The following is a 26,974-nucleotide window of genomic DNA, read 5'->3' on the forward strand; positions in this document are numbered from 1 at the left end:
AGTGACAAAGACAGCAAGTCGGAGACCACAGAGTCCTCAGCTTGGAAGGAAGGCTGAGTTCCCAACGGACCCTGATAAGACGTTCCTATTTTCATCAACGTTCTCCTATTTTTCTTGGAGAAATGTTGGAGGGTAGGTAATGTTGATGATGGAAGAGACGACTGAACCTGAAGGCTGGTAGACAGGAGTCCCCTGAACCATAACCACACAAGAATATGCTTGCTGGATCATGCCAGTGGCCCACCTAGTTGCTTGTTCCAAAGTTGGAGCCCCTGTGTGTGTGTTGACAGCAAGCGTATACTGTATAGTTGTCGCCAAAATCAGGAATTTTGGCTAATAGCTGGTGCTAAAAAGAGGACGGCGTCTTGGGGTGCAGCAAACGCCTCATGGCGTTCTTCACTTCTTTGTTCCTCAGGCAATATATGATAGGGTTCAGCATTGGCGTCACAACATTGTAGAGCACAGTTGCCAAGGTGTCAAAATATACAGAACGACTGGCACTGGGCCTATTATAATTGAACATGCAGGTAACATAGAATAAGGTGACCACCGTGAGGTGCGAAGTGCAGGTGGAGAACGCCTTGCGGCGGCCTCGGTTAGTACGGATTCTCAAGATGGCCGCCACGATGCGGACGTAGGAAACCATGATGCAAAGGAAAGGACTGACGCCGAGCAGCAGGGTGACTGCCAGCAAGGTGATTTGGTTGGGGAATGTGTCTGCGCAAGACAGCTTGAGTAGCTGGGGGACGTCACAGAACAAATGGTCCAGGTTGTGAGAGGCACAGAAGGGCAGGAGAGCGGTCATGGCCGTGTGCAGGACTGAATTGAGGAAGCCGCAGGCCCAGGAGGCTGCCACCAGCCGGGTACACAGCTTCCTGTTCATGAAGATGGTGTACGTAAGTGGGTGGCAGATGGCGGCGTATCGGTCATACGCCATCACGGCCAGGAGGAGGCACTCAACCCCTACAAAAGTCACCAAGAAGTAAAGCTGAGCCAGGCAGCCCAGGATGGAGATGGTCTTTGTCTCCGTCAACAGATTCTTGAGCATGTGGGGCAGAGTGACGGAGGAATAGCAAATGTCCAGGAACGACAGGTGCTGGATGAAATAGTACATGGGTGTACGGAGGCCAGAATCTAGCCCTGCGGTCACCAGGATAAGAGCATTGCCCAACAAGGTGGTAATATACATGGTCAGAAACAGGAGGAAGAACAGGGCTTGGGGCTCCGGGAAGCTGGAGAAGCCCAGGAACACAAATGATGTTGTCGCGGTTTGGTTTCCCATCTGCCTCACCTCCTGTACCTGAAATGTGGGAGAGATTTAGGAGACCAAACGGAGGGACCACACCCATAACTGAAAATCATGCTTATTCCCAGCACACACAAAGCCCCATTCACATGGCTGTATTTATTTCATCTGTGATCTCCCAAGCACACCATGAGTTACAGTAAGAGCTGGGATAGCTCAAGGGGTAGAGCATGAGACTCTTAATCTCTGGGTCTTAGGTTTGAGCCCCACCTTGGGCAAAAAATAATAATCCTGTATTGCAGTTGGACTAGATGACCCACATGGTTCCTTCTAACTCTACAATTCTGTTTCTATGTAATCTGTCCTTTCTTCCCTATTTGTTTCCTGATCTATAAGATACCCGATTATTCATTTCTGTCTCCCTGTCTCTCCCTTGCACCTTCAGCATCAGTTTCTTTCTTTCTTTCTTTCTTTCTTTCTTTCTTTCTTTCTTTCTTTCTTTCTTTCTTTCTTTCTTTCTTTTTCTTCTTTCCAACTTGTGATTCAAGCCCAGCCTTTGTCCACTAGATGCCCTGAAGATGCTGCTGGACTACAGCTCTCATCTTCCATGACCATCGGCCATGCTTGCTGGGTCTGATGGGAGTTGGAGTCCCATGACATCTGTAGATGTGGGGCAAGCCTAGTTGAGGCAAGCTGCTCTGCCATCTCTATCGGTTTGTTAGTGACTTCCTCTTCTCCTTCCCAAACCTCACTTCAACTCCTGTTGCCTCACCAATGTGCATCACAGCAGAGATTTCTCATCCTTTGCTTCCTCTGTTAGCTTTGCAGTCTCTGCTTCACTTCATACTTCTGCTCTATTGACAACGCTGCATGAATCCCACACTGCTGGGCTCGGAAAGCCAACATGGAGCCTTCCTGATGTTTCTAGACTACAACACCCATCTGCCTCAGCCAACTTGGGCAGCGGTCAGGAATGGTGGGAGTTCTAGTCCAGAAACATCTGGATAGCCATGTTGACTGTTTCGGGTGTAGAATGCTATGATAAAGTAGATTCTGCCCCTGTAAATACAGATCTTTCTGTAATAATGTAACTGAAAGCAGATTAACATAACACAACTCTCGTAGATGCAGGATGTGTCATACTGGACACCTGGGACCTTGGCTCAAATATTTGTCTGACCATGAAGTTCAGTAACAGTGACCGTAGGCAGTCTTTCTCAGCCTAAGCTGCCTCAAAGGGTTGTTCTGAGAGGAACTGGGATAGCCCAGTCTTATCAACAGCCATTTAAAAAATAAAAGCATTTCCTGTAGTGAGTAAGCACTGCTTCAGGTGGGGAAATGCTTGCAAACTGGATGGGAATGAGCTCCATTCCCCACCCAATCGCAGGCACTTGAATTTTGAGCACTAGCAACGTTCATGGGTTTTCTTTTCTTTTTTCCAAGATAGAGATGGGAGGAAAGCTGAGGAACAAGCTGTGAAGTCAATACATTCCACAGTGCCCTGTTTAGTCAGTGGACTCATGTCAGAGTTTTGGAAGCGGGCTGTCGTTCTTGGTGGGCAACAGTAAAGTTGCCTAAGGGATCAAAGAGGAATATAAAAAATTTCCCAGCCTTTCCCCCATCCATTTCCTCTGCTTGGTTTTTATGGATGCTACAATCATAGCAAAATCTGAGAAGACAATGCTAAACTAAATTTGTTGGAAGACCAGTTAAGCAAGGCAATTGACAGCAAGAGAGATGCTGGCAATCACTGTTCCAGATGAATCTTCCTGTGTGATTTTCAACTACTCTGAATTCAAGGTTGCAATGGTTTTTGAGTCCGCAAACCAATTTAGTTAAAACAGTTCTGTGTGATCTTTGCCCCATTGACTTGCCTGGCTTCAATTGCCTTCACATTTATAGACTCAGGCTTGCCTGAAGCTGCTTTAAGTTGATTAAGGTCAATGGCACATGTCAGTAAAGTATTTACTCTGACAGGTACATAGGAACATATGAATCTGGCTTCTACTGAGACTGGCCAGTGAGCCAGAGAGCTCACTGTTGTCACACAGACAGCAGCACTCAAGGATTCCTGGACAGAGTTTCTCCCAGCCCTAGATCATCCTAACAACCCACAGAACATTCTAGAGTCTCACCTCAAAACACAAAAGTATGTTGCATTACAGAGGTAGCCAACATGGTGCCCTTGGGATGTGGTTAGACTGAGCTCCATCCTAAGCAGTGACAACAAAATGAAGATGTAAAGCCAGAGAGTGAGAACAAGAGATGAATAGCTAGGTGGACCAACAGATGGACAGGGAGCCGGGAAATAAGTTGCATTAAGGACCATAAATATATTTACCAGTGCAGAAGGGTCTCTTTTGTATTATCTCCAGTAAACACCCATTTCTTGTAATCACACCCCATGAATAAGCCTATGTATATCTTAGTTCTTTGAATACACAAAGCATTTTAAAAAATATCCCAGTGTATTTGCTGCAGATCTGAGGAGCAAACATATTTCAATGCCTTTGGGATTGATTAACTCAAAGGAATTGGTACTCTTAGAGAATTGTTTACTTGCTATAAGAAGTTCTGTCCCCCTTGAGCATTATGTTCCTTGATTGGACCCAGAAGACTTCAAGATCAGCCCAGTCCAGCCTACTCTTGCAGTGAATAATAATAATAATAATAATAATAATAATAATAATAATAATATGCCGGCCATCTGACCAGGTTGCCCCAGCCACTCTGGGCAGCTCCCCCCAAAATATTAAAAACACAATAAAACAGACTGTACAGGATACAGACTGTACTGTTACATTTCTCCATGTGCAATAGCACTTACTTGAGTTTGGTTTCCTTTGAAAGGAGGCTTGTTGCCATTTTGTAATATTAAATGAAATCAGCAAAACAAGGACTGCAAATAGAGCAATATTGGACCTCTGAGAAGTAGAAGCATGCACATGTACTCAGTACTTGGTTTGGGCCCCTTTTGCATCAATTACTGCCTCAATATTAATAATTAATATTCTATTTTTCTGAGATTGTTTATTTGGGGTTTTCATCAGCTGTATGCCATAAACATCACAATTATAACAAATAAAGGCTTGACATATCTCGCTTTGCATGTCATGAGTCTATCTCATATATTAGTTTCACCTTTTAAGTTGAATTACTGAAATAAATGAACTTTTCCACAATATTCTAATTTTTTGAGTTTCACCTGTAAACAGATGTAAATCTGATCAGCTCCTGGGCATAAGCTGCTTTGAGCAGGCCATATTAGACAATCTGACTCCCGTTTTGTGGGGAGAAAAATAGATATAAACCTTCCATGTGGGAGAATTGGCTGGATCCCTAGATCCCTAGATCTAAAGTGCGGGGCTAAACACACACTCCAGCAAGAGAGAGCCTGCAGCAGAGTTTAAAAACACAGAATTGTGCAGTAAGTGAGTGAAGCATTAGAATAATAGTCTGTTGGGCCTTTTAAATATTCTTAACACAGAGAACTCCCTTGTTCAACTCAAAGGTCTTTCTCCCTTTATCTGTGTATGTGTGCTGAAGAGAGGGAAATGGTAATATTTCCCTTTCCAGTTCCCAAGGAAAAGGTTATTGGGAGGGTAGACTTTTCTCCTAGGAAGAGTTTACACCAGGCATTGGCAAACTCGGCCCTTCATATGTTTTGGGACTACAGTTCCCATCATCCCAGACAGCTGATGCTGCTAGTTAGGGATCATGGGAGTTGTAGGTCAAAAACATCTGGAGGGCCGTGTTTGCCTATGCCTAGTTTACACTTTGGTTCTCTCTGCTCACATAGCAAAAAGAGCTCAGAGGGAAAAGGAGAGACTGACACATTTGCAGAGACATGCAACATTTTTATTTAAGATATTGAAAACCAAATAAACATGACTGTGCACAAATGGCTCCACACATTTCAAAGCATGTTTTGATTTCATGCCAGGATTTCAAAATCTTGCTTCCCAGTTACAGATCTTTAGGTTACATGGGGCAACACATAAGCCAAGGATGCCATCTTCATTTCAACATCAGGAAATGGCATTGCATGCCAAGTTGGGTGGGACATGTCCTCCGGCTCACCCATAGCTCTATTCTGGACCTTCTGCTTGTGGAAGTTGCACAGCTCAGTTGGTTAGATCGTGGTGCTGATGATGCCAAGGTTGCCGGTTTGATCCCCCTATGGGACCGCTGCCTATTCGTGCAATGGAGGGGGTTGGAATAGATGGTTCTCAGAGTCCCTACGACTTCTACAATTCTGTGATTCTGAGGGAGCTGCTGAATTGAGACAATTGTGTTTCCATAACACTTGCCTTTGTGCTGCATTTCCAGGCACAGATTTGGGCTTTCCAGTCCATGTCCAAGCATGTATTTGTTTTTGCCCCCCCACTTTCCCCATGAAAACCCACTCTTTGCCACTGAATTAGAGCAAATGGCAATGTGTGGAAAACCCAAATTGCTGTTTGTTCCAATTCAGCAGTAGAGACTGGGTTTTCCTGGGGAATGTGGAGGGACAGAAAATGGAAAGTGAGTGGACACGGGCCAGGGAAGTGCAGACCTGTGGCATAATCTTTAATGGACTTTAGCCCATATCATCAGACATCTGAAAATGAAGGAATATATGGAAACCTAAAAAGAAATCATCTAAAGTGCCACAGGAGTCTTTGATGTTTTTGTTCTGGCAGACTAAAACAGGTTCCCTTCTGGAATTTGTTTGCTCAGGTCCTTCATGCTGTTACTACATTTTCCAGGTCAAACATTCAAAATTCCACAACAGCTGAATTCCCAAGCTCAAAAGTCAGTGCTCGACATCAGAAATGTTTGTGTTTCATTATTTCACTATCCATAAACCTCACTTTCCTATTTTGCAAGACTTTAGGTGACAAATTATAGGTTTTTCTAGACACAAAAGTATTAGTTGAACAGAAACTTGCGGGGACCAGTACAAATGTGCACCTATACAAAAATATACATCAAAAGAAAAGGCCAGCATTTCTGATATTAAAGGGTAGGTATCAGAGGTCTCTCTTCCTCCCTGTCACTTTCCGGAAAGCTTGTTTCACATCCTTATTCCTTAAACTATAGATCAGTGGATTCAACATGGGTGTGACGGTGCCATAGAATAAGGAAACATATTTGTCTAGATCTGAGGATGTTTTGGTCTGAGGCTGTAAGTACATTGACATGGCTGTTCCATAGAATATGGTGACCACCATGAGATGTGAACTACAGGTTGAGAAGGCCTTGGTCCTGTTCTCTGTGGATTGCATTTTCAACACGGTGGTGATAATACGGGCATAGGTGACCAAGATGAAGCCAAAGGGAAGAAGCAGAGTAAGGATACTGGTAGTAAACATTGACACCTGGTTTCCACTAGTATCTGAGCAGGCCAACTTGAGCATAGCCTGGACCTCACACGTGATGTGGTTGATAACATTATGCCCACATAGAGAGGCCTGTGAGGTGAGAGAAGGTACCAGGATCAGGAGGAAGGAGCTGCCCCATGAAATGGTGGCCATAGCAATGCAAACGTTATTGCTCATGATGATATTATAGCGCAGGGGGTTGCAAACAGCCACCCAGCGGTCGTAGGACATCATCGCCAGCAGGAAGCATTCTGTCATCCCCAAGAAGAGGGAGATGTACATTTGGGCGTAACAGCCAGAATGGGAAATGGTGGTCTTGGCTGACAGGCAATGAGCCAACATCTGGGGGATGGTGCTGGTAGTATAGCAGATGTCAAGGAAAGACAAGTTGCCAAGGAAGAAGTACATGGGGGTGTGCAGGCGGGGGTCCACCACAGCAAGCAGCAGGAGGAGACCGTTGCCCACCACAGTGATGAGGTAGATGAGGAGAAAGAGGCCAAAGAGGGCGATCTTCGTCTGAGGGTTACTAGAGAGGCCCAGCAGGATGAATTCTGTCGTGGTAGTCTCATTCTCTCTTCTGCCCATGTTATCTCCCTCTAAGGGCTTACCTGGAACTGAAACAGGAAAACAGATTGGAAGTAAATAGCCTCACATGACCCAAGAGTGTTGCATTAATTTATATTGAGGCTTACATCTTGTGTTATTGCTGAAGCCTCAATGCTGCTAAGCAATAATGAGGAAAATAAGAATCAGGACAACCCCCACAATATTAGAAGCAAACTAAAAACTGCAAAGAGGGGGAGTTGAAGAAGTCAGGGAGTGGGAAGAGGGGAATGGGTCTTGGAAGCCATTAAATTCCAAACTTGAGAAGTGCAGAAGGGATGCAATGAGTAATTGTGAAGGAGACGCAAATTGAGAGGCAGCATCAAAAAACCCCACCACCTCCGACTCAACAAAACAATCCAGATGTAGTCATGCTTATAGTAGACCCATTATACACACAAACACACCCACACACAGTACATACAATTATTGTGTTTTTTAATGTAGCCCACTGTGGGTAGCTCTCAGTATCATCAGCCCATACATACCTCTGAAACTAACACTGAAATCCATGGAACTTATATTAATCATAATGTGAGCAGAAGTCTGGAAAATGCAACTTAGTCAGACTGCACTTCTCCAGCGATTTATTCTAGCAGATCATATAGAATTAGGATTGCAACTTCAATTCAGACTGAACTCAATATATTTACATCAAAGGTTAGGTAACACCCCACCACCATGAAAAACATAAGTAATGTGTATAATTTTATTGTCACAAGGCGACACAATGGCCATTAGACAACTTTAAAGGGAGTTAGAAAATAAGAGAAGAAGAAGAATATTAATTGAAAGAAGACTGGAAACTGCTTCCTGATTATATGGGTGAAAATTGTGAACATTTAAAAACACTGGTAGCATTAAGATAACTTCAACAGTGTAAATAGGTTTTGATGGTGTAACAATGGATTACTGAATGGTTTAGTTCATTTAAAATATGCGGGGATGTACAGTATGCAAAATGAACCATAGAAAGAGAAGAAGGGAAGTCATTGATTTAAGGTTTAAGGTTGTTTAAATGAATATTTTGAAGTGTAATATTTTGAATATTTTGAAGTGTAAATTAGAAAAATCTAATAAAAACAATATATATATAAAATAAAATATGGAAATACATTAGAACCCCCCCCCCACTGTGGATCAAAGTATCCCGAACTATAAGCCAGGATAAATAAAAATGAAACATCAACATGCAGAGGAGGTATGACTCTGTATACCAGATGCTCTTGACAAATTACAAGGCAAGGGAAATGCCATCAGTTTCATGGCGGCATCAGGGAGCAGGTCCATGACAGGTGACCATTGTTTGAAACAAAGAGTATCGGAGGAGATGGACCATTGGCCTGATCTATCAAGACATTTATTATATTATTACAGGAGACAAAGTCACAACTGGTTCTGTCCTAAATTCTCATTTAACATCCTTAGAAGGAAAAGGAAAGACAGTAACTCACCATAGCAATGACTTAATCTTCCAGAGTTTTTGGCACCCGTTCACAAATTTTCCCTCACTTGTGAAAAATGAAAGACATGCAAAATACCTACAAATATTAGAGAATAGGATATTGTGTGCCATAGTTTGGACATTTTAAATAAGTCCACAACTATCCCATAGATCAATGAAATTTAAAAAATGCATTGCCTCCATCTAGGGTGAGGGGAGAGAGAAACTGCAGCCAGGAACAGGACATGTTTGTGATAGTTTTCACAACTGACGAAAAACCCCTGATTCAATGAAGGTTTAGATAATAACATTCTCTAACTTGGTCATTTTCCAGGACTGTCATTTCATCCACAGGGAGATAATCCACTCTGTGCTGTAGTTCATTAGGGAGCACTTGCACATTAGCAATTAATTAGTTTTCCCCCCCTCCTCAGTGACAAATTTACCCAAAGATCAGGAAAATAAACTGTTTATATATGCAACAACAGCTGCTCAGATAATTTATGCCAGGCGCAGTGAAACTTGGCCCTCCACTTCTTTTGGGACTACAATTCCCATCATGCCTGACCACTGGTCCTGCTAGCTACAGATCATGGGAGTTGTAGGTCAAAAACATCTGGCGGGCCAAGTTTGCCTATGCCTGGTTTACACCATTGTACTCCCTGCTCACATGGCAAAAAGAGCTCAGAGGGAAAAGGAGAGAGTGACACATTTGCAGAGACATGCAACATTTTTATTTAAGATATTGAAAACCAAATAAATATGACTGTGCACAACTGGTTCCACACATTTCAAAACATGTTTTGAATTCATGCCAGGATTTCAAAAGCTTGCTTCCCAGTTCCAGATCTTTAGGTTACACAGGGTAGCACATAAGCTAGGGATGCCATCTTCATTTCAACATCAGGAAATGGCATTGCATGTAAAGTTGGGTGGGACATGTCCTCCAGTTCACCCATAGCTCTATTCTGGACCTTCTGCTTGTGGAAGTTGCACAGCTCAGTTGGTTAGATTGTGCTGCTGATGATGCCAAGGTTGCCGGTTTGATCCCCCTATGGGACCGCTGCCTATTCGTGCAATGTAGGGAGTTGGACTAGATGGTCCTCAGAGTCCCTACGACTTCTACAATTCTGTGATTCTGAAGGAGCTGCTGAATTGAGACAATTGTGTTTCCATAACACTTGCCTTTGTGCTGCATTTCCAGGCACAGATTTGGGCTTTCCAGTCCATGTCCAAGCATGTATTTATTTTTGCCCCACCACTTTCCCCATGAAAACCCACTCTTTGCCACTGAATTGGAGCAAGTGGCAATTTTTGGAAAACCCGAATTGCTGTTTGTTCCAATTCAGCAGTAGAGACTGGGTTTTCCTGGGGAATGTGGAGGGACAAAAAATGGAAAGTGAGTGGACACGGGCCAGGGAAGTGCAGACCTGTGGCATAATCTTTAATGGACTTTAGCCCATATCATCAGACATCTGAAAATGAAGGAATATATGGAAACCTAAGAAGAAATCATCTAAAGTGCCACAGGAGTCTTTGATGTTTTTGTTCTGGCAGACTAAAACAGGTTCCGTTCTGGAATTTGTTTGCTCAGGTCCTTCATGCTGTTACTGAGGCATCTAATCATAAGCCTGCATTTTTTATCAAAGCTTATATATTTCAATCAGGGCCTGTATCTTAAAGATTTTCAAATGTTTCATGCCAGGCAAAAGACCAGCTGCCTAAAAGGCCTTGGCAATGTTTTTTCCTCCTAGACAAGGGGCCCCCTGATTTATAGCAGAAAACAATTCTCAAAGTCGTAAAAAGGGAAATTACAGGCTGAGAGCAGACACTGATCCTACATGTTACAGAAGATAAAAAAGCAGAGATAAACATAATTAGGAATGAGTAAATAATAAAATGATACCATGTGCCTCCCAGTAAAATGAGCCATATCTTCTTCCTAAGGTTAAAAAGGCCAAGAGCAATGGAGAGGCATCTAGCTGGCAGAAAAAGAGAGCATTTTAAGGAAATCTTTTAAAGCTGTTTCTTTTTTTTAAACTGAGAGAGTTAAAGGGCAATAAATGTTGGGAAGAGCTAATGGGAAAGCAGCTGGCTGGAAAGGAGGGGTGAAAGGAGGGGTGTAAACTGAAGAGGCTTCTTTTGAAGCTGTTTTTTTTACTGAGTTCCTTTTTTACTTTACAAAGGCCTTATTCCTTTTAAAAGGCTACCTATGATAATGTATTAAATATATTGGCTTAAATGTAATTATGCAAAGGATTTAAGAAATGCTAGATTCTTATTTCATATAGTTGTAAGAGTTTTAACTATCCTGAAATTAAGTCAGCCACCAGCCTAGCCCCCTGCCAGACAGGTGACGCCATAGAGCACTCCTGATATATAGTTGTCAGGCTTTTTGTTTAGAAACCTTCAAATGAAGGAGATCTTTCAATGTTGATGTGAACTCAAGATCCTTGACATCTGTTGAAGATAAAAATTCAAGATTAACTATCTGTTTTGGAAGGCAATAGGGCAAGGAGGGCAAGAGGTGAGCTGGTAATTAAGATTCCTTGTTGAGACACATGTAAGATATATTACTACTTATTTGTCATTTATAGATGGAAGAATATATAGCTCTTTGTGTTCCATAAAAGGACAGAAGGAAGTGGGTGTATCTTTTGTGATTGGTTCTAGCAAACAGCCAATAGGAATTTCAACCAGGCTGATTGGACAGAGGCAGCCACAGGAGGAGCAAGGGGGCTGGATTAAGGAAATATAAGTGCTGGCCAGAATGGCAGGAGGCCAGGCCAGAGCTTGGTAACCATACCACTGTGCCTCTCATTTATTTGTCTGACAAATAAATTATTATTTTAATTTCTCTATTGCTGCGTTGAATATTTCATTCCAGCTAAGCGTTAACCACAAGCAGGGTGCTACATTACTACATTTCTCCAGGGCAAACATTCAAAATTCCACAACAGCTGAAATCCCAAGCTCAAAAGTCAGTGCTCGACATCAGAAATAATTGTGTTTCGTTATTTCACTATCCATAAACCTCGCTCCTGTATTTTTCAATACTTTTGGTGACAAATTATAGGTTTTTCTAGACACAAAAGTATTAGTTGAACAGACACTTGCGGGGAACAGTACAAATGTGCACCTATACAAAAATATACATCAAACGAAAAGGCCACCTAGGCAAATTTCATAAAACAGGAAAAAAGAAAAGGCCAGCATTTCTTATATTAAAGGGAGGGGGCTGGTAGGTATCAGAAGTCTCTCTTCCTCCCTGTCACTTTCCAGAAAGCTTGTTTCACATCCTTATTCCTTAAGCTATAGATCAGTGGATTCAACATGGGTGTGATGGTGACATAGAATATGGCAACGTATTTGTCTAGATCTGAGGATGTCTTGGTTTGAGGCTGTAAGTACATTGACATGGCTGTTCCATAGAATATGGTGACCACCATGAGATGTGAACTACAGGTTGAGAAGGCCTTGGTCCTGTTCTCTGTGGATTGCATTTTCAATACTGTGGTGATAATACGGGCATAGGTGACCAAGATGAAGCCAAAGGGAAGGAGCAGAGTAAGGATGCTGCTGGCAAACATGATCAACTGGTTTCCACTAGTATCTGAGCAGGCCAACTTGAGCATAACCTGGACCTCACACAGAAAGTGGTTGATAACATTATGCCCACATAGAGAGGCCTGTGAGGTGAGAGAAGGTACCAGGATCAGGAGGAAGGAGCTGCCCCATGAAATGGTTGCCATAGCAGTGCAAACCTTATTGCTCATGATGATATTATAGCGCAGGGGGTTGCAAACAGCCACCCAGCGGTCGTAGGACATCATCGCCAGCAGGAAGCATTCTGTCATCCCCAAGAAGAGGGAGATGTACATTTGGGCGTAACAGCCAGAATGGGAAATGGTGGTCTTGGCTGACAGGCAATGAGCCAACATCTGGGGGATGGTGCTGGTAGTATAGCAGATGTCAAGGAAAGACAAGTTGCCAAGGAAGAAGTACATGGGGGTGTGCAGGCGGGGGTCCACCACAGCAAGCAGCAGGAGGAGACCGTTGCCCACCACAGTGATGAGGTAGATGAGGAGAAAGAGGCCAAAGAGGGCGATCTTCGTCTGAGGGTTACTAGAGAGGCCCAGCAGGATGAATTCTGTCGTGGTAGTCTCATTCTCTCTTCTGCCCATGTTATTTCCTCTAAGGGCTTACCTGGGACAGAAACAGGAAAATAAATTGGAAGTAAATCGCCTCACCTGACCCAAGAGTGTTGCATTAATCTTGAGGCTTACATCTTGTGTTATTGCTGAAACCTCAAGGCTGCTAGGCAATAATGAGGAAAATAAGAATCAGGAAAACCCCCATAATATTAGAAGGAAACTAAAAACTGCAAGGACGGGGAGTTGAAGAAGTTAGGGAGTGGGAAGAGGGGAATGGGTCTTGGAAGCCATCAAATTTCATTAAAAGCTTGAGAAGGGCAGAAGGGATGCAATGAGTAATTGCGTAGGAGACACAAAAGTGAGAGGCAGCATCAAAAAACCCCACCACCACCCACTCAAGAGCCAGTGTGGTGTAGTGGTTAAGAGTGGTAGATTCGTAATCTGGGGACCCGGTTCACGTCTCCGCTCCTCCACATGCAGCTGCTGGGTGACCTTGGGCTACTCACACTTCTCTGAAGTCTCTCAGCCCCACTCACCTCACAGAGTGTTTGTTGTGGGGGAGGAAGGAAAAGGAGAATGTTAGTTGCATTGAGACTCCTTCGGGTAGTGATAAAGCGGGATATCAAATCCAAACTCCTCCTCCATCACCACCACTCAACAAAACAATCCAGATTTAGTCATGCTTATAGTAGACCCAATACACACACACACACACACACACACACACAGTACATACAATTATTGTGTTTTTTAATGTAGCCCACTGTGGGTATCTCTCAGTATCATCAGCCCATACATACATACCTCTGAAGCTAGCACCAAAATCCTTGGAACTTATATTAATCATAATGTGAGCAGAAGTCTGGAAAATGCAACTTAGTCAGATTGCACTTCTCCAGCGATTTACTTCTACCAGATCAGATAGAATTAGGATTGCAACTTGAATTCAGACTGAACTCAATATATTTACAACAAAGGAAAGGAAGTCCTCTAACATCCCACCACCACGAGAAACATAATTAACGTTTTTGATTTTATTGTCACAAGGCGACACAATGGCCATTAGACAACTTTTAAAGGGAGTTAGAAAATAAGAGAAGAAGAAGAATATTCCTTGAAAGAAGACTGAAACTGTTTCCTGATTAAATGGGTGAAAATTGTGTACATTTAAAAACGCTGGTACCATTAAGATAAATTCAACAGTGTAAACCAATTTTGATGGTGTAACAATGGATTACTGAATGGTTTAGTTCATTTAAAATATGCAGGGATGTACAGTATGCAAAATGAACCACAGAAAGAGCAGAAGGGAAGTCACTGATTTAAGGTTGTTTAAATGAATATTTTGAAATGTAAATTAGAAAAATCTAATAAAAACTATACATAAAAAAAATAAAATAAAAGGGAATTAGAAAAAAAAATCCCACAGTGGATCAAAGTATCCCCAACTGTAAGCCAGGATAGATAAAAATGAAGCATCAACATGCAGAGGAGGTATGACTACCAGATGCCGAGGACAAATTACAAGGCAAGGGAAGTTCATGGCATGTTTTTGAACTTCCCAGTGGCACCTGACGGTATCAGGGAGCCAGTCCATGATGGGCGACCATTGTTTGAAACAAAGAGTACTGGACGAGATGGACCGTTGGCCTGATTGATCAAGACATGTATTATATTATTACAGGAGACAAAGTTATAACTGGTTCTGTCCTAAATTCTCATTTAACATCCTTAGAAGGAAAAGGAAATACAGTAACTCACCATAGCAATGCCTTAATCTTCCAGAATTTTTGGCACCTGTTCACAAATTTTCCCTCACTTGTGAAAAATGAAAGACATGCAAAATACCTACAAATATCAGAGAATAGGATACTGTGTGCCATAGTTTGGAAATTTTAAATAAGTCCACAACTATCCCATAGATCAATGAAATTTAAAAAATGCATTGCCTCCATCTAGCTTGCGGGTAGAGAGAAACTGCAGCCAGGAACAGGACATGTTTGTGGTAGTTTTCACAACTGACGAAAAACTCCTGATTCATTGAAGGTTTACATAACAACATTCTCTAACTTGGTCATTTTCCAGGACTGTCATTTCATCCACAGGGAGATAATCCACTCTGTACTGTAGTTCATTAGGGAGCACTTGCACATTAGCAATTAAATAGTTTTTTCCCCTCCTCAGTGACAAATGTACCCAAAGATCAGGAAAAAAAATGTTTATGTATGCTACAACAGCTGCCCAGATGATTTATGCCAAGCACAGGCAAACTCGGCCCTCCAGATGTTTTGGGATTACAGTTCCCATCATGCCTGACCACTGGTCTTGCTGTAGCACCCTGCTTGTGGTTAACGCTTAGCTGGAATGAAATATTTAACGCAGCAATAGAGAAATTAAAATAATAATTTATTTGTCAGACAAATAAATGAGAGACACAGTGGTATATGGTTACCAAAGCTCTGACCACTCCAGCCCTGATGGCCAGCACTTATATTTCCTCAGCCCAGCCCCCTTACTCCTCCTTTGGCTGCCTCTGTCCAATCAGCCTGGTTGAAATTCCTATTGGCTGTTTGCTAGAACCAATCATAAAAGATACACCCATTTCCTATTACCTTTTATGGGAGACAAAGAGCTATATTTCCTTCTATCTATAAATGGCAAACAAGTAGCCATATATCTTACATTTGCCTCAACAAGGCACCTTAATTACCAGATCACCTCTTGCCCTTCTTGCCCTATTGCCCTCCAAAACAGATGGTTTTAAATTTTTATCTTAAACAGAGATCAGATATCTTGGGTTCACATTCTCACACACCATCAATGAAATAAGAATCTAACATAAGAATCTAACATTTCTTACTTTCTAAATCCTTTGCATAATTACATTTAAGCCAATATATTTCATACATAACATATATAGATTTTTAGAAGCAAAGGCCTTTTCAAAGTAAAACTTCTTCAGTTTACACCCCCCTTTCCTGGCCAGCTGCTTTTCCCATTAGCTCTTGCCCTTTAACCTTAGGAATATGTGGCTAAAGTCTTTAATGGGAGGCACCTAGTATTATTTTCTGTTAAACAATAAATCCTACTATTTACTAACTCTTAATTGTGTTTTTGCAGCTTGATTGTATTCTGTAGGGTCAGTAACCTAGTAACCTTTGCTCTCAGCCTGTAATTCCCTTTTTACAACTTTGAGAATTTTGGCTCCTGATATAAATCAAGGGGCCCTTGTCCAGGAGGATAAACATCTGCCAAAGCCAGCTGGTCTTCTGCCTGGCATAAAAACATCTTTAAGCTCATTTTTAAAATACAGGCCTTGATCAGATGCCTCACAGTTAGCTAGGGATCATGGGAGTTGAAGGTCAAAAACATCTGGAGGGCTGAGTTTGCCTATGCCTGGTTTACACCATTGTACTCCCTGCTCACATGGCAAAAAGAGCTCAAAGGGAAAAGGAGAGACTGAAACATTTGCAGAGACATGCAACAATTTTATTTAAGATATTGAAAACCAAATAAATATGACTGTGCACAAATGGTTCCACACATTTCAAAGCATGTTTTGATTTCATGCCAGGATTTCAAAAGCTTGCTTCCCAGTTCCAGATCTTTAGGTTACACAGGGCAGCACATAAGCTAGGGATGCCATCTTCATTTCAACATCGGGAAATGGCATTGCATGCAAAGTTGGGTGGGACATGAACTCCGGCTCACCATATAGCTCTATTCTAGAGTTTCTGCTTGTGGAAGTTGCACAGCTGAGTTGGTTAGATAGTGGTGGTGCTGACGCCAAAGTTGCAGGTTTGATCCCCCTATGGGAGCGCTGCCTATTCGTGCATTGTAGGGGGTTGGACTAGATGATCCTCAGAGTCCCTTCCAGCTCTACAATCCTGTGATTCTGAGGGAGCTATTGAATTGAGACAATTGTGTTTCCATAACACTTGCCTTTGTGCTGCATTTCGAGGCACAGATTTGGGCTTTCCAGTCCATGTCCAAGCATTTATTTATTTTTGCCCCACCACTTTCCCCATGAAAACCCGCTCTTAGACACTGAATTGGAGCAAGTGGCAATTCATGGAAAACCCGAATTGCTGTTTATTCCAATTCAGCAGTGGAGACTGGGTTTTCCTGGGGATTGTGGAGGGACAAAAAATGGAAAGTGCGTGGACACGGGCCAGGGAAGTGCAGACCTGTTGCATAATCTTTAATGGACTTTAGCCCATATCATCAGACATCTGAAAATGAAGGAATATATGGAAACCTAAGAAGAAATAAGCTAGTCTTTAAAGCGCCACAGGAGTCTTTGATGCTTTTGTTGTAGCAGAGTAAAACAGGTTCCCTTCTGGAATTTGTTTGCTCAGGTTCTTCATGCTGTTACTACATTTCTCCAGGTCAAAAATTCAGAATTCCACAATAGCTGAATTCCCAAGCTCAAAAGTCAGTGCTCAACATCAAAAATGTTTGGGTTTCATTATTACACTATCCATAAACCTCACTCCCCTATTTTTCAAGACTTTAGGTGACAAATTATAGGTTTTTCTAGACACAAAAGTAATAGTTGAAAAGACACTTGCAGGGTCCAGTACCAATGTGTGCCTATACAAAAGTATACAGTGGTATCTCAGGTTACATATGCTTCAGGTTACAGACTCCACTAACCCAGAAATAGTACCTCGGGTTAAGAACTTTGCTTCAGGATGAGAACAGAAATTGTACTCCGGCACCACGGCAGCGGCGGGAGGCCCCATTAGCTAAAGTGGTGCTTCGCGTTAAGAACAGTTTCAGGTTAAGAACGGACCTCCAGAACGAATTAAGTACTTAACCCAAGGTACCACTGTACATCAAAAGAAAAGGCCAGCATTTCTGATATTAAAGGGAGGGGGCTGGTAGGTATCAGAGGTCTCTCTTCCTCCCTGTCACTTTCCAGAAAGCTTGTTTCACATCCTTGTTCCTTAAGCTATAGATCAGTGGATTCAACATGGGTGTGATGGTGCCATAGAATATGGCAATGTATTTGTCTAGATCTGAGGATGTTTTGGTCTGAGGCTGTAAGTACATTGACATGGCTGTTCCATAGAATATGGTGACCACCATGAGATGTGAGCTACAGGTTGAGAAGGCCTTGGCCCTGTTCTGTGTGGATTGCATTTTCAACACGGTGGTGACAATACGGGCATAGGTGACCAAGATGAAGCCAAAGGGAAGAAGCAGAGTAAGGATGCTGGTAGTAAACATTGACACCTGGTTTCCACTAGTATCTGAGCAGGCCAACTTGAGCATAGCCTGGACTTCACACAGAAAGTGGTTGATAACATTATGCCCACATAGAGAGGCCTGTGAAGTGACAGAAGGTACCAGGATCAGGAGGAAGGAGCTGCCCCATGAAATGGTTGCCATAGCAGTGCAAACCTTATTGCTCATGATGATATTATAGCGCAGGGGGTTGCAAACAGCCACCCAGCGGTCGTAGGACATCATTGCCAGCAGGAGGCATTCTGTGGTCCCCAAGAAGAGGGAGATGTACATTTGGGCGTAACAGCCAGAATGGGAAATGGTGGTCTTGGCTGACAGGCAATGAGCCAACATCTGGGGGATGCTGCTGGTAGTATAGCAGATGTCAAGGAAAGACAAGTTGCCAAGGAAGAAGTACATGGGGGTGTGCAGGCGGGGGTCCACCACAGCAAGCAGCAGGAGGAGACCGTTGCCCACCACAGTGATGAGGTAGATGAGGAGAAAGAGGCCAAAGAGGGCGATCTTCGTCTGAGGGTTACTAGAGAGGCCCAGCAGGATGAATTCTGTCGTGGTAGTCTCATTCTCTCTTCTGCCCATGTTATTTCCGCTAAGAGCTTAGCTGGAACTGAAACAAGAAAACAGATTGGAAGTAAATAGCCTCATCTGACCCAAGAGTGTTGCATTAATTTATATAGAGGCTTACATCTTGTATTATTGCTGAAGCCTCAATGCTGCTAAGCAATAATGAGGAAAATAAGAATCAGGAAAACCCCACAATATTAGAAGGAAACTAAAAACTGCAAGGAGGGGGAGTTGAAGAAGTCAGGGAGTGGGGAATGAGTCTTGGAAGCCATCAAATTTCATTAAAAGCTTGAGAAGGGCAGAAGGGATGTGATGAGTAATTGTATATGAGACACAAAAGTGAGAGGCAGCATCAAAAAAGCCCACCACCACCGACTCAACAAAACAATCCAGATTTAGTCATGCCTATAGTAGACCCATTTTATACACAACCACAACCACACACACACACACATCCCATACAATTACTGTTTTTTTTTTTAATGTAGTCCGCTGAGGGCAGCTCACAGTATCATCAGCCCATGCATACATACCTCTGAAACTAACACTGAAATCCATGGAACTTATAATAATGTGAGCAGAAGTCATAATTATGTGAGCAGAAGTCATAATGTGAGCAGAAGTCTGGAAAATGCAACTTAGTCAGACTGGACTTCTCTAGTGATTTACTTCTGTCTGATCAGATAGAATTAGGATTACACCTTGAATTCAGATTGAATTTAATATATTTACAACAAAGGTAAGGAATTCCTCTAACACCCCACCACCATGAAAAACATAAGTAATGTGTATAATTTTATTGTCACAAAGCGACACAATGGCCATTAGACAACTTTAAAGGGAGTTAGAAAATAAGAGAACAAGAAGAATATTCCTTGAAAGAAGACTGGAAACTAATTCTATGGTTGAAAATTGTGTACATTTAAATATGCTGGTAGTATTAAGATAAATTCAACAGTGTAAACCAATTTTGATGATGTAACAATGGATTACTGAATGGTATAGTTCATTTAAAATATGCAGGGATGTATGCTATGCAAAATGAACCACAAAAGAGAAGAAGGGAAGTCACTGATTTAAGGTTGTCTAAATGAATATTTTGAAATGAAAACTCTAATAAAACCTATACATAAAATAAATAAAATAAAAGGGAATTAGAAAAAAAAAATTCCACAGTGGATCAAAGTATCCCCAACTATAAGCCAGGATAGATAAAAATGAAGCATCAACATGCAGAGGAGGTATGACTACCAGATGCCGACGACAAATTACAAGGCAAGGGAAGTTCATGGCATGTTTTTGAACTTCCCAGTGGCACCTGACGGTATCAGGGAGCCAGTCCATGACGGGCGACCATTGTTTGAAACAAAGAGTACCGGACGAGATGGACCGTTGGCCTGATCTATCAAGACATGTATTATATTATTACAGGAGACAAAGTCACAACTGGTTCTGTCCTAAATTCTCATTTAACATCCTTAGAAGGAAAAGGAAAGACAGTAACTCACCATAGCAATGACTTAATCTTCCAGAGTTTTTGGCACCCGTTCACAAATTTTCCCTCACTTGTGAAAAATGAAAGACATGCAAAGTACCTACAAATATTAGAAAATAGGATACTGTGTGCCATAGTTTGGGCATTTTAAATAAGTCCACAACTATCCCATAGATCAATGAAATTTAAAAAATGCATTGCCTCCATCTAGCGTGGGGGGAGAGAGAAACTGCAGCCAGGAACAGGACATGTTTGTGATAGTTTTCACAACTGTCGAAAACCCCCTGATTCATTGAAGGTTTAGATAACAACATTCTCTAACTTGGTCATTTTCCAGGACTGTCATCTTATCCACAGGGAGATAATCCACTCTGTACTGTAGATCATTAGGGAGCACTTGCACATTACCAATTAAATAGTTTTTTCTTTCTCCTCAGTGACAAATGTACCCAAAGATCAGGAAAAAATTGTTTATGTATGCTATAACAGCTGCTCAGATGATTTATGCCAAGCACAGGCAAACATGGCCCTCCAGATGTTTTGGGACTACAGTTCCCATCATGCCTGACCACTGGTCCTGCTAGCTACAGATCATGGGAGTTGTAGGTCAAAAACATCTGGCAGGCCAAGTATGCCTATGCCTGGTTTACACTTTGTTTTTTTCTGCTCACATGGTAAAAATAGCTCAGAGGGAAAAGGAGAAACTGACACATTTGTAGAGACATGCAACATTTTTATTTAAGATATTGAAAACCAAATAAACTTCACTGTGCACAACTGGTTCCACACATTTCAAAGCATGTTTTGATTTCATGCCAGGATTTCAAAATCTTGCTTCCCAGTTCCAGATCTTTAGGTTACGCATGGCAGCACATAAGCCAGGGATGCCATCTTCATTTCAACATCAGGAAATGGCATTGCATGCCAAGTTGGGTGGGACATGTCCTCCAGGTCACCCATAGCTCTATTCTGGACCTTCTGCTTGTGGAAGTTGCACAGCTCAGTTGGTTAGATCGTGGTCTGATGACGCCAAGGTTGCAGGCTTGATCCCCCTATGGGACCGCTGCCTATTCGTGCAATGGAGGGGGTTGGAATAGATGGTTCTCAGAGTCCCTACGACTTCTACAATTCTGTGATTCTGAGGGAGCTGCTGAATTGAGACAATTGTGTTTCCATAACACTTGCCTTTGTGCTGCATTTCTAGGCACAGATTTGGGCTTTCCAGTCCATGTCCAAGCATTTACTGTATTTTTCGCTCTATAAGACGCACCAGACCATAAGACGCACCTAGTTTTTGGAGGAGGAAAACAAGAAAAAAAAAATTCTGTATCTCAGAAGCCAGAACAACAAGAGGTATCGCTGCACAGTGAAAGCAGTGATCCCTCTTGCTGTTCTAGCTTCTGGGATAGCCTGCGCAGCATGCATTCGCTCCATAAGACGAACACACATTTCCCCTTAATTTTTAGGAGGGAAAAAGTGAGTCTTATAGAGCAAAAAATATGGTATTTATTTTTGCCCCGCCACTTTCCCCATGAAAACCCGCTCTTAGACACTGAATTGGAGCAAGTGGCAATTTGTGGAAAACCCGAATTGCTGTTTATTCCAATTCAGCAGTAGAGACTGGGTTTTCCTGGGGAATGTGGAGGGACAGAAAATGGAAAGTGCGTGGACATGGGCCAGGGAAGTGCAGACCTGTGGCATAATCTTTAATGGACTTTAGCCCATATCATCAGACATCTGAAAATGAAGGAATATATGGAAACCTAAGAAGAAATAAGCTAGTCTTTAAAGTGCCACAAGAGTCTTTGATATTTTTGTTGTGGCAGACTAAAACAGGTTCCCTTCTAGAATTTGTTTGCTCAGGTTCTTCAAGCTGTTACTACATTTCTCCAGGGCAAACATTCAAAATTCCACAACAGCTGAATTCCCAAGCTCAAAAGTCAGTGCTCGACATCAGAAATGTTTGCGTTTCATTATTTCACTATCCTTAAACCTCGCTTTCCTATTTTTCAAGACTTTAGGTGACAAATTATAGGTTTTTCTAGACACAAAAGTATTAGTTGAAAAGACACTTGCGGGGACCTGTACAAATGTGTACCTATACAAAAATATACATCAAAAGAAAAAGCCAGCATTTCTGATATTAAAGGGAGGGAGCTGGTAGGTATCAGAGGTCTCTCTTCCTCCCTGTCACTTTCCGAAAAGCTTGTTTCACATCCTTGTTCCTTAAGCTATAAATCAGTGGATTCAACATGGGTGTGATGGTGCCATAGAATATGGCAATGTATTTGTCTAGATCTGAGGATGTTTTGGTCTGAGGCTGTAAGTACATTGACATGGCTGTTCCATAGAATATGGTGACCACCATGAGATGCGAACTACAGGTTGAGAAGGCCTTGGCCCTGTTCTCTGTGGATTGCATTTTCAACACGGTGGTGATAATACGGGCATAGGTGACCAAGATGAAGCCAAAGGGAAGAAGCAAAGTAAGGATACTGGTGGCAAACATTGTCACCTGGTTTCCACTAGTATCTGAGCAGGCCAACTTGAGCATAGCCTGGACCTCACACGAAAAGTGGTTGATAACATTATGCCCACATAGAGAGGCCTGTGAAGTGACAGAAGGTACCAGGATTAGGAGGAAGGAGCTGCCCCATGAAATGGTTGCCATAGCAATGCAAACCTTATTGCTCATGATGATATTATAGCGCAGGGGGTTGCAAACTGCCACCCAGCGGTCGTAGGACATCATTGCCAGCAGGAGGCATTCTGTCATCCCCAAAAAGAGGGAGATGTACATTTGGGCGTAACAGCCAGAATGGGAAATGGTGGTCTTGGCTGACAGGCAATGAGCCAACATCTGGGGGATGCTGCTGGTAGTATAGCAGATGTCAAGGAAAGACAGGTTGCCAAGGAAGAAGTACATGGGGGTGTGCAGGCGGGGGTCCACCACAGCAAGCAGGAGGAGGAGACCGTTGCCCACCACAGTGATGAGGTAGATGAGGAGAAAGAGGCCAAAGAGGGCGATCTTCATCTGAGGGTTACTAGAGAGGCCCAGCAGGATGAATTCTGTCGTGGTAGTCTCATTCTCTCTTCTGCCCATGTTATTTCCGCTAAGGGCTTACCTGGGACAGAAACAGGAAAATAAATTGGAAGTAAATAGCCTCAGCTGACCCAAGAGTGTTGCATTAATTTAAATAGAGGCTTAAAGGTAAAGGTAAAGGTACCCCTGCCCATACGGGCCAGTCTTGACAGACTCTGGGGTTGTGCGCCCATCTCACTCAAGAGGCCAGGGGCCAGCGCTGTCCGGAGACACTTCCGGGTCACGTGGCCAGCGTGACATTGCTGCTCTGGTGAGCCAGAGCCGCACACGGAAACGCCGTTTACCTTCCCGCTGGTAAGCGGTCCCTATTTATCTACTTGCACCCGGAGGTGCTTTCGAACTGCTAGGTTGGCAGGCGCTGGGACCAAGCAGCGGGAGCAAGTCCTAGGCGCTGAGGCTTTAACCCACAGCGCCACCTGTGTCCCTTAAATAGAGGCTTACATCTTGTATTATTGCTGAAGCCTCAATGCTGCTAAGCAATAATGAGGAAAATAAGAATCAGGAAAACCCCACAATATTAGAAGCAAACTAAAAACTGCAAAGAGGGGGAGTTGAAGAAGTCAGGGAGTGGGAAGAGGGGAATGGGTCTTGGAAGCCATTAAATTTCAAACTTGAGAAGGGCAGAAGGGATGCAATGAGTAATTGTGAAGGAGACACAAAATGAGAGGCAGCATCAAAAAAACCCCACCACCTCCCACTCAACAAAACAATCCAGATGTAGTCATGCTTATAGTAGATCCAACACACACACACACACACACACACAAACAGTACATACAATTATTGTGTTTTTTAATGTAGCCCACTGTGGGTAGCTCTCAGTATCATCAGCCCATACATACCGCTGAAACTAGCACTGAAATCCATGGAACTTATATTAATCATAATGTGAGCAGAAGTCTGGAAAATGCAACTTAGTCAGACTGCACTTCTCCAGCGATTTACTTCTACCAGATCATATAGAATTAGGATTGAAACTTGAATTCAGACTGAACTCAATATATTTACATCAAAGGAAAGGAAGTCCTCTAACACCCCACCACCATGAAAAACATAATTAACGTGTTTAATTTTATTGTCACAAGGCGACACAATGGCCATTAGACAACTTTAAAAGGGAGCTAGAAAATAAGAGAACAAGAGGAATATTCCTTGAAAGAAGACTGGAAACTGTTTCCTGATTATATGGGTGAAAATTGTGTACATTTAAAAACGCTGGTACCATTAAGATAAATTCAACAGTGTAAACAAGTTTTGATGGTGTAACAATGGACTCTTGAATGGTTTAGTTCATTTAAAATATGCAGGGATGTACGGTATGCAAAATGAACCACAGAAAACTAAGAAGGGAAGTCACTGATTTAAGGTTGTTTAAATGAATATTTTGAAGGGTAAATTAGAAAAATCTAATAAAAACTATATATAAAAATAAAATGAAACGGAATTACATTAGAAACCCCCCCCCCCACGCACACACACACAGTGGATTAAAGTATCCCCAACTGTAAGCCAGGATAGATAAAAATGAAACATCAACATGCAGAGGAGGTATGACTCTGTATACCAGATGCTCTTGACAAATTACAAGGCAAGGGAAATGCCATCAGTTTCATGGCGGCATCAGGGAGCAGGTCCATGACAGGTGACCATTGTTTGAAACAAAGAGTATCGGAGGAGATGGACCATTGGCCTGATCTATCAAGACATTTATTATATTATTACAGGAGACAAAGTCACAACTGGTTCTGTCCTAAATTCTCATTTAACATCCTTAGAAGGAAAAGGAAAGACAGTAACTCACCATAGCAATGACTTAATCTTCCAGAGTTTTTGGCACCCGTTCACAAATTTTCCCTCACTTGTGAAAAATGAAAGACATGCAAATTACCTACATATATTAGAGAATAGGATACTGTGTGCCATAGTTTGGACATTTTAAATAAGTCCACAACTATCCCATAGATCAGTGGAATTAAAAAGATGCATTGCCTCCATCTAGGGTGGGGGCAGAGAGAAACTGCAGCCAGGAACAGGACATGTTTGCAGTAGTTTTCACAACTCACGAAAAACCCCTCATTCGTTGAAGGTTTAGATAACAACATTCTCTAACTTGGTCATTTCCCAGGATTCTCATCTTATCCACAGGGAGATAATGCACTCTGTACTGTAGATCATTAGGGAGCACTTGCACATTAGCAATTAAAATTTTTTTTCGCTCCTCAGGTTAAATACAGTGACAAATGTACCCAAAACCAGGGGTGGGGACTGTTTATGTATGCAACAACAGCTGCCCAGATGATTTCTGCCAGGCACAGGTATACTCGGCCCTCCAGATGTTTTGGGACTACAATTCCCATCATCCTTGACCACTGGTCCTGCTAGCTAGGGATCATGGAGGTTGTAGGCCAAAAACATCTGGAGGGCCGAGTTTGTCAATGCCTGATTTATGCACAAAGATGGAAATAATAAACAGTCCCAAACAAGGAGGATTGGCAGATAAAATTGATGGACTATGCAGGGATGGCTAAACTCACATAAGGAACCAGGAAGAAGAAGAAAATTCAGTAAATAATGGGAAAATTTGTGGACTATTTGAAAAATTATTGTGAACAACTTACCGATAAATTATTAGCAGGCTTAGCATAAATTGAGCAGTTAAGATATAAATGAAATAGAATTTTAGGAGAAAATGAAATAAATAAGGAATTAATTTGGATATGTAGCAGTAAAGTTAAAATGTAAGGAGCCAAAGAGAGGAAATAGAATCAAGGTTTGCTTTCTTTCTTTCTTCTTTAATTAAACTTGTATGTTTGTTGTAAAACTGAAAAACTTTTTAAAGAAAATACACTGACAAATGAAGAGGAGGACACAGAGCAGCAGAGAAGGGGTATATTTTCAGCTATATTGGAAACCTAATATTGGAGTTATCCTCTTAAAAGTGTAACAGTAGGGATTTTCATCCATTTTTATTCATTCTGAATCAAATCAAATTCTGCTTTATCTTGGCGTAGGTTATGTGGCTTCCCACCACTATCTCCAGTGCCCCAGAATGACACAAGTTCTAGTGGCATTCTGGGAAAGGCCTTCTTGGCCATTATGTCATTTGTGTTAAGGTTCTGATCATGCCCATTGGGTATCATAGGTTGTGACCAATATTAATCATTTTCAGAATAGACCTATTGAAATTAATGCCGATCATTAATCTAGGTACATTATTTTCAATCAGTCTACTCTGAGGAGAACTTAGTTTAAGACAACCCCAAGTTATAGAAAACTATAATTATTGTCTTCCTCAATCACTGTGCATTTTTTATTTTATTATTATTTTTTAATTCATTTTGTTTCTCAAGCAGTTGCTTGAGGTTGCTATTATGTTTCCAGTGGTACATAAACTCACAATCACAACTGCTTTTCATACTTAACACATTTCAACATGGTATAAATACAACTATTATTTCACTAAAGGAATAAGTTGGTTTATTATTTTAACCATCAGAAGTTAGAATCCAGACTCAAGTATCAAAATGAATACATGCCATCACCAATAAATAGAGGATTAAAATGTTAAAGCCATAAATGAACACAAAGTATTATCATATTTTGGCATACTTTGAAAACTAATTTGATGTACAACTGTGCTAACCAATTGGATGTTGCTTTAGTAATGCAGTAGGTACCAGAAGGCACAATTTCAGCAAGTGCTTGTTCAAGTTAATTTTTCCGCAAGAGATCTAACTACGGCAGATTTGAAAGAT

The 26,974-nt window shown here is 41.9% G+C and overlaps 5 protein-coding genes across 5 annotated transcripts; all 5 read right to left on the reverse strand.

Moving 5' to 3' along the window:
- Positions 1-346: 346 nt before the first annotated feature.
- Positions 347-1,282, reverse strand: LOC310830570 (olfactory receptor 5V1-like; the record flags this gene model as incomplete). Its single annotated transcript, XM_083710352.1, has 1 exon — positions 347-1,282. The coding sequence occupies one exon, from the start codon at positions 1,280-1,282 to the stop codon at positions 347-349; it is 936 nt and encodes a 311-aa protein (XP_083566478.1).
- A 4,976-nt stretch (positions 1,283-6,258) lies between these two features.
- On the reverse strand, positions 6,259-14,607 carry LOC310829644 (olfactory receptor 13H1-like; the record flags this gene model as incomplete). The annotated part of the gene is made up of 2 exons (XM_083708362.1): positions 14,572-14,607; positions 6,259-7,223 (listed from the first exon to the last, which is right to left on the reverse strand). The coding sequence occupies exon 2, from the start codon at positions 7,192-7,194 to the stop codon at positions 6,259-6,261; it is 936 nt and encodes a 311-aa protein (XP_083564488.1). The 5' UTR covers positions 7,195-7,223; positions 14,572-14,607.
- Positions 11,586-12,840, reverse strand: LOC310829645 (olfactory receptor 13H1-like; the record flags this gene model as incomplete). Its single annotated transcript, XM_083708363.1, has 1 exon — positions 11,586-12,840. One exon carries the CDS (start codon positions 12,838-12,840, stop codon positions 11,905-11,907), a length of 936 nt encoding a protein of 311 aa, XP_083564489.1. The 3' UTR covers positions 11,586-11,904.
- A 3,060-nt stretch (positions 14,608-17,667) lies between the features above and the next one.
- LOC310829648 (olfactory receptor 13H1-like) lies at positions 17,668-18,636 on the reverse strand (the record flags this gene model as incomplete). Its single annotated transcript, XM_083708366.1, has 1 exon — positions 17,668-18,636. The coding sequence occupies one exon, from the start codon at positions 18,634-18,636 to the stop codon at positions 17,701-17,703; it is 936 nt and encodes a 311-aa protein (XP_083564492.1). The 3' UTR covers positions 17,668-17,700.
- A 3,647-nt stretch (positions 18,637-22,283) lies between these two features.
- On the reverse strand, positions 22,284-23,219 carry LOC310829650 (olfactory receptor 13H1-like; the record flags this gene model as incomplete). Its single annotated transcript, XM_083708371.1, has 1 exon — positions 22,284-23,219. The coding sequence occupies one exon, from the start codon at positions 23,217-23,219 to the stop codon at positions 22,284-22,286; it is 936 nt and encodes a 311-aa protein (XP_083564497.1).
- Positions 23,220-26,974: the final 3,755 nt, after the last annotated feature.

The sequence above is a fragment of the Podarcis gaigeae genome (assembly GCF_964106915.1).
Source record: "Podarcis gaigeae genome assembly, chromosome: 13".
Lineage (NCBI taxonomy): Eukaryota > Metazoa > Chordata > Lepidosauria > Squamata > Lacertidae > Podarcis > Podarcis gaigeae.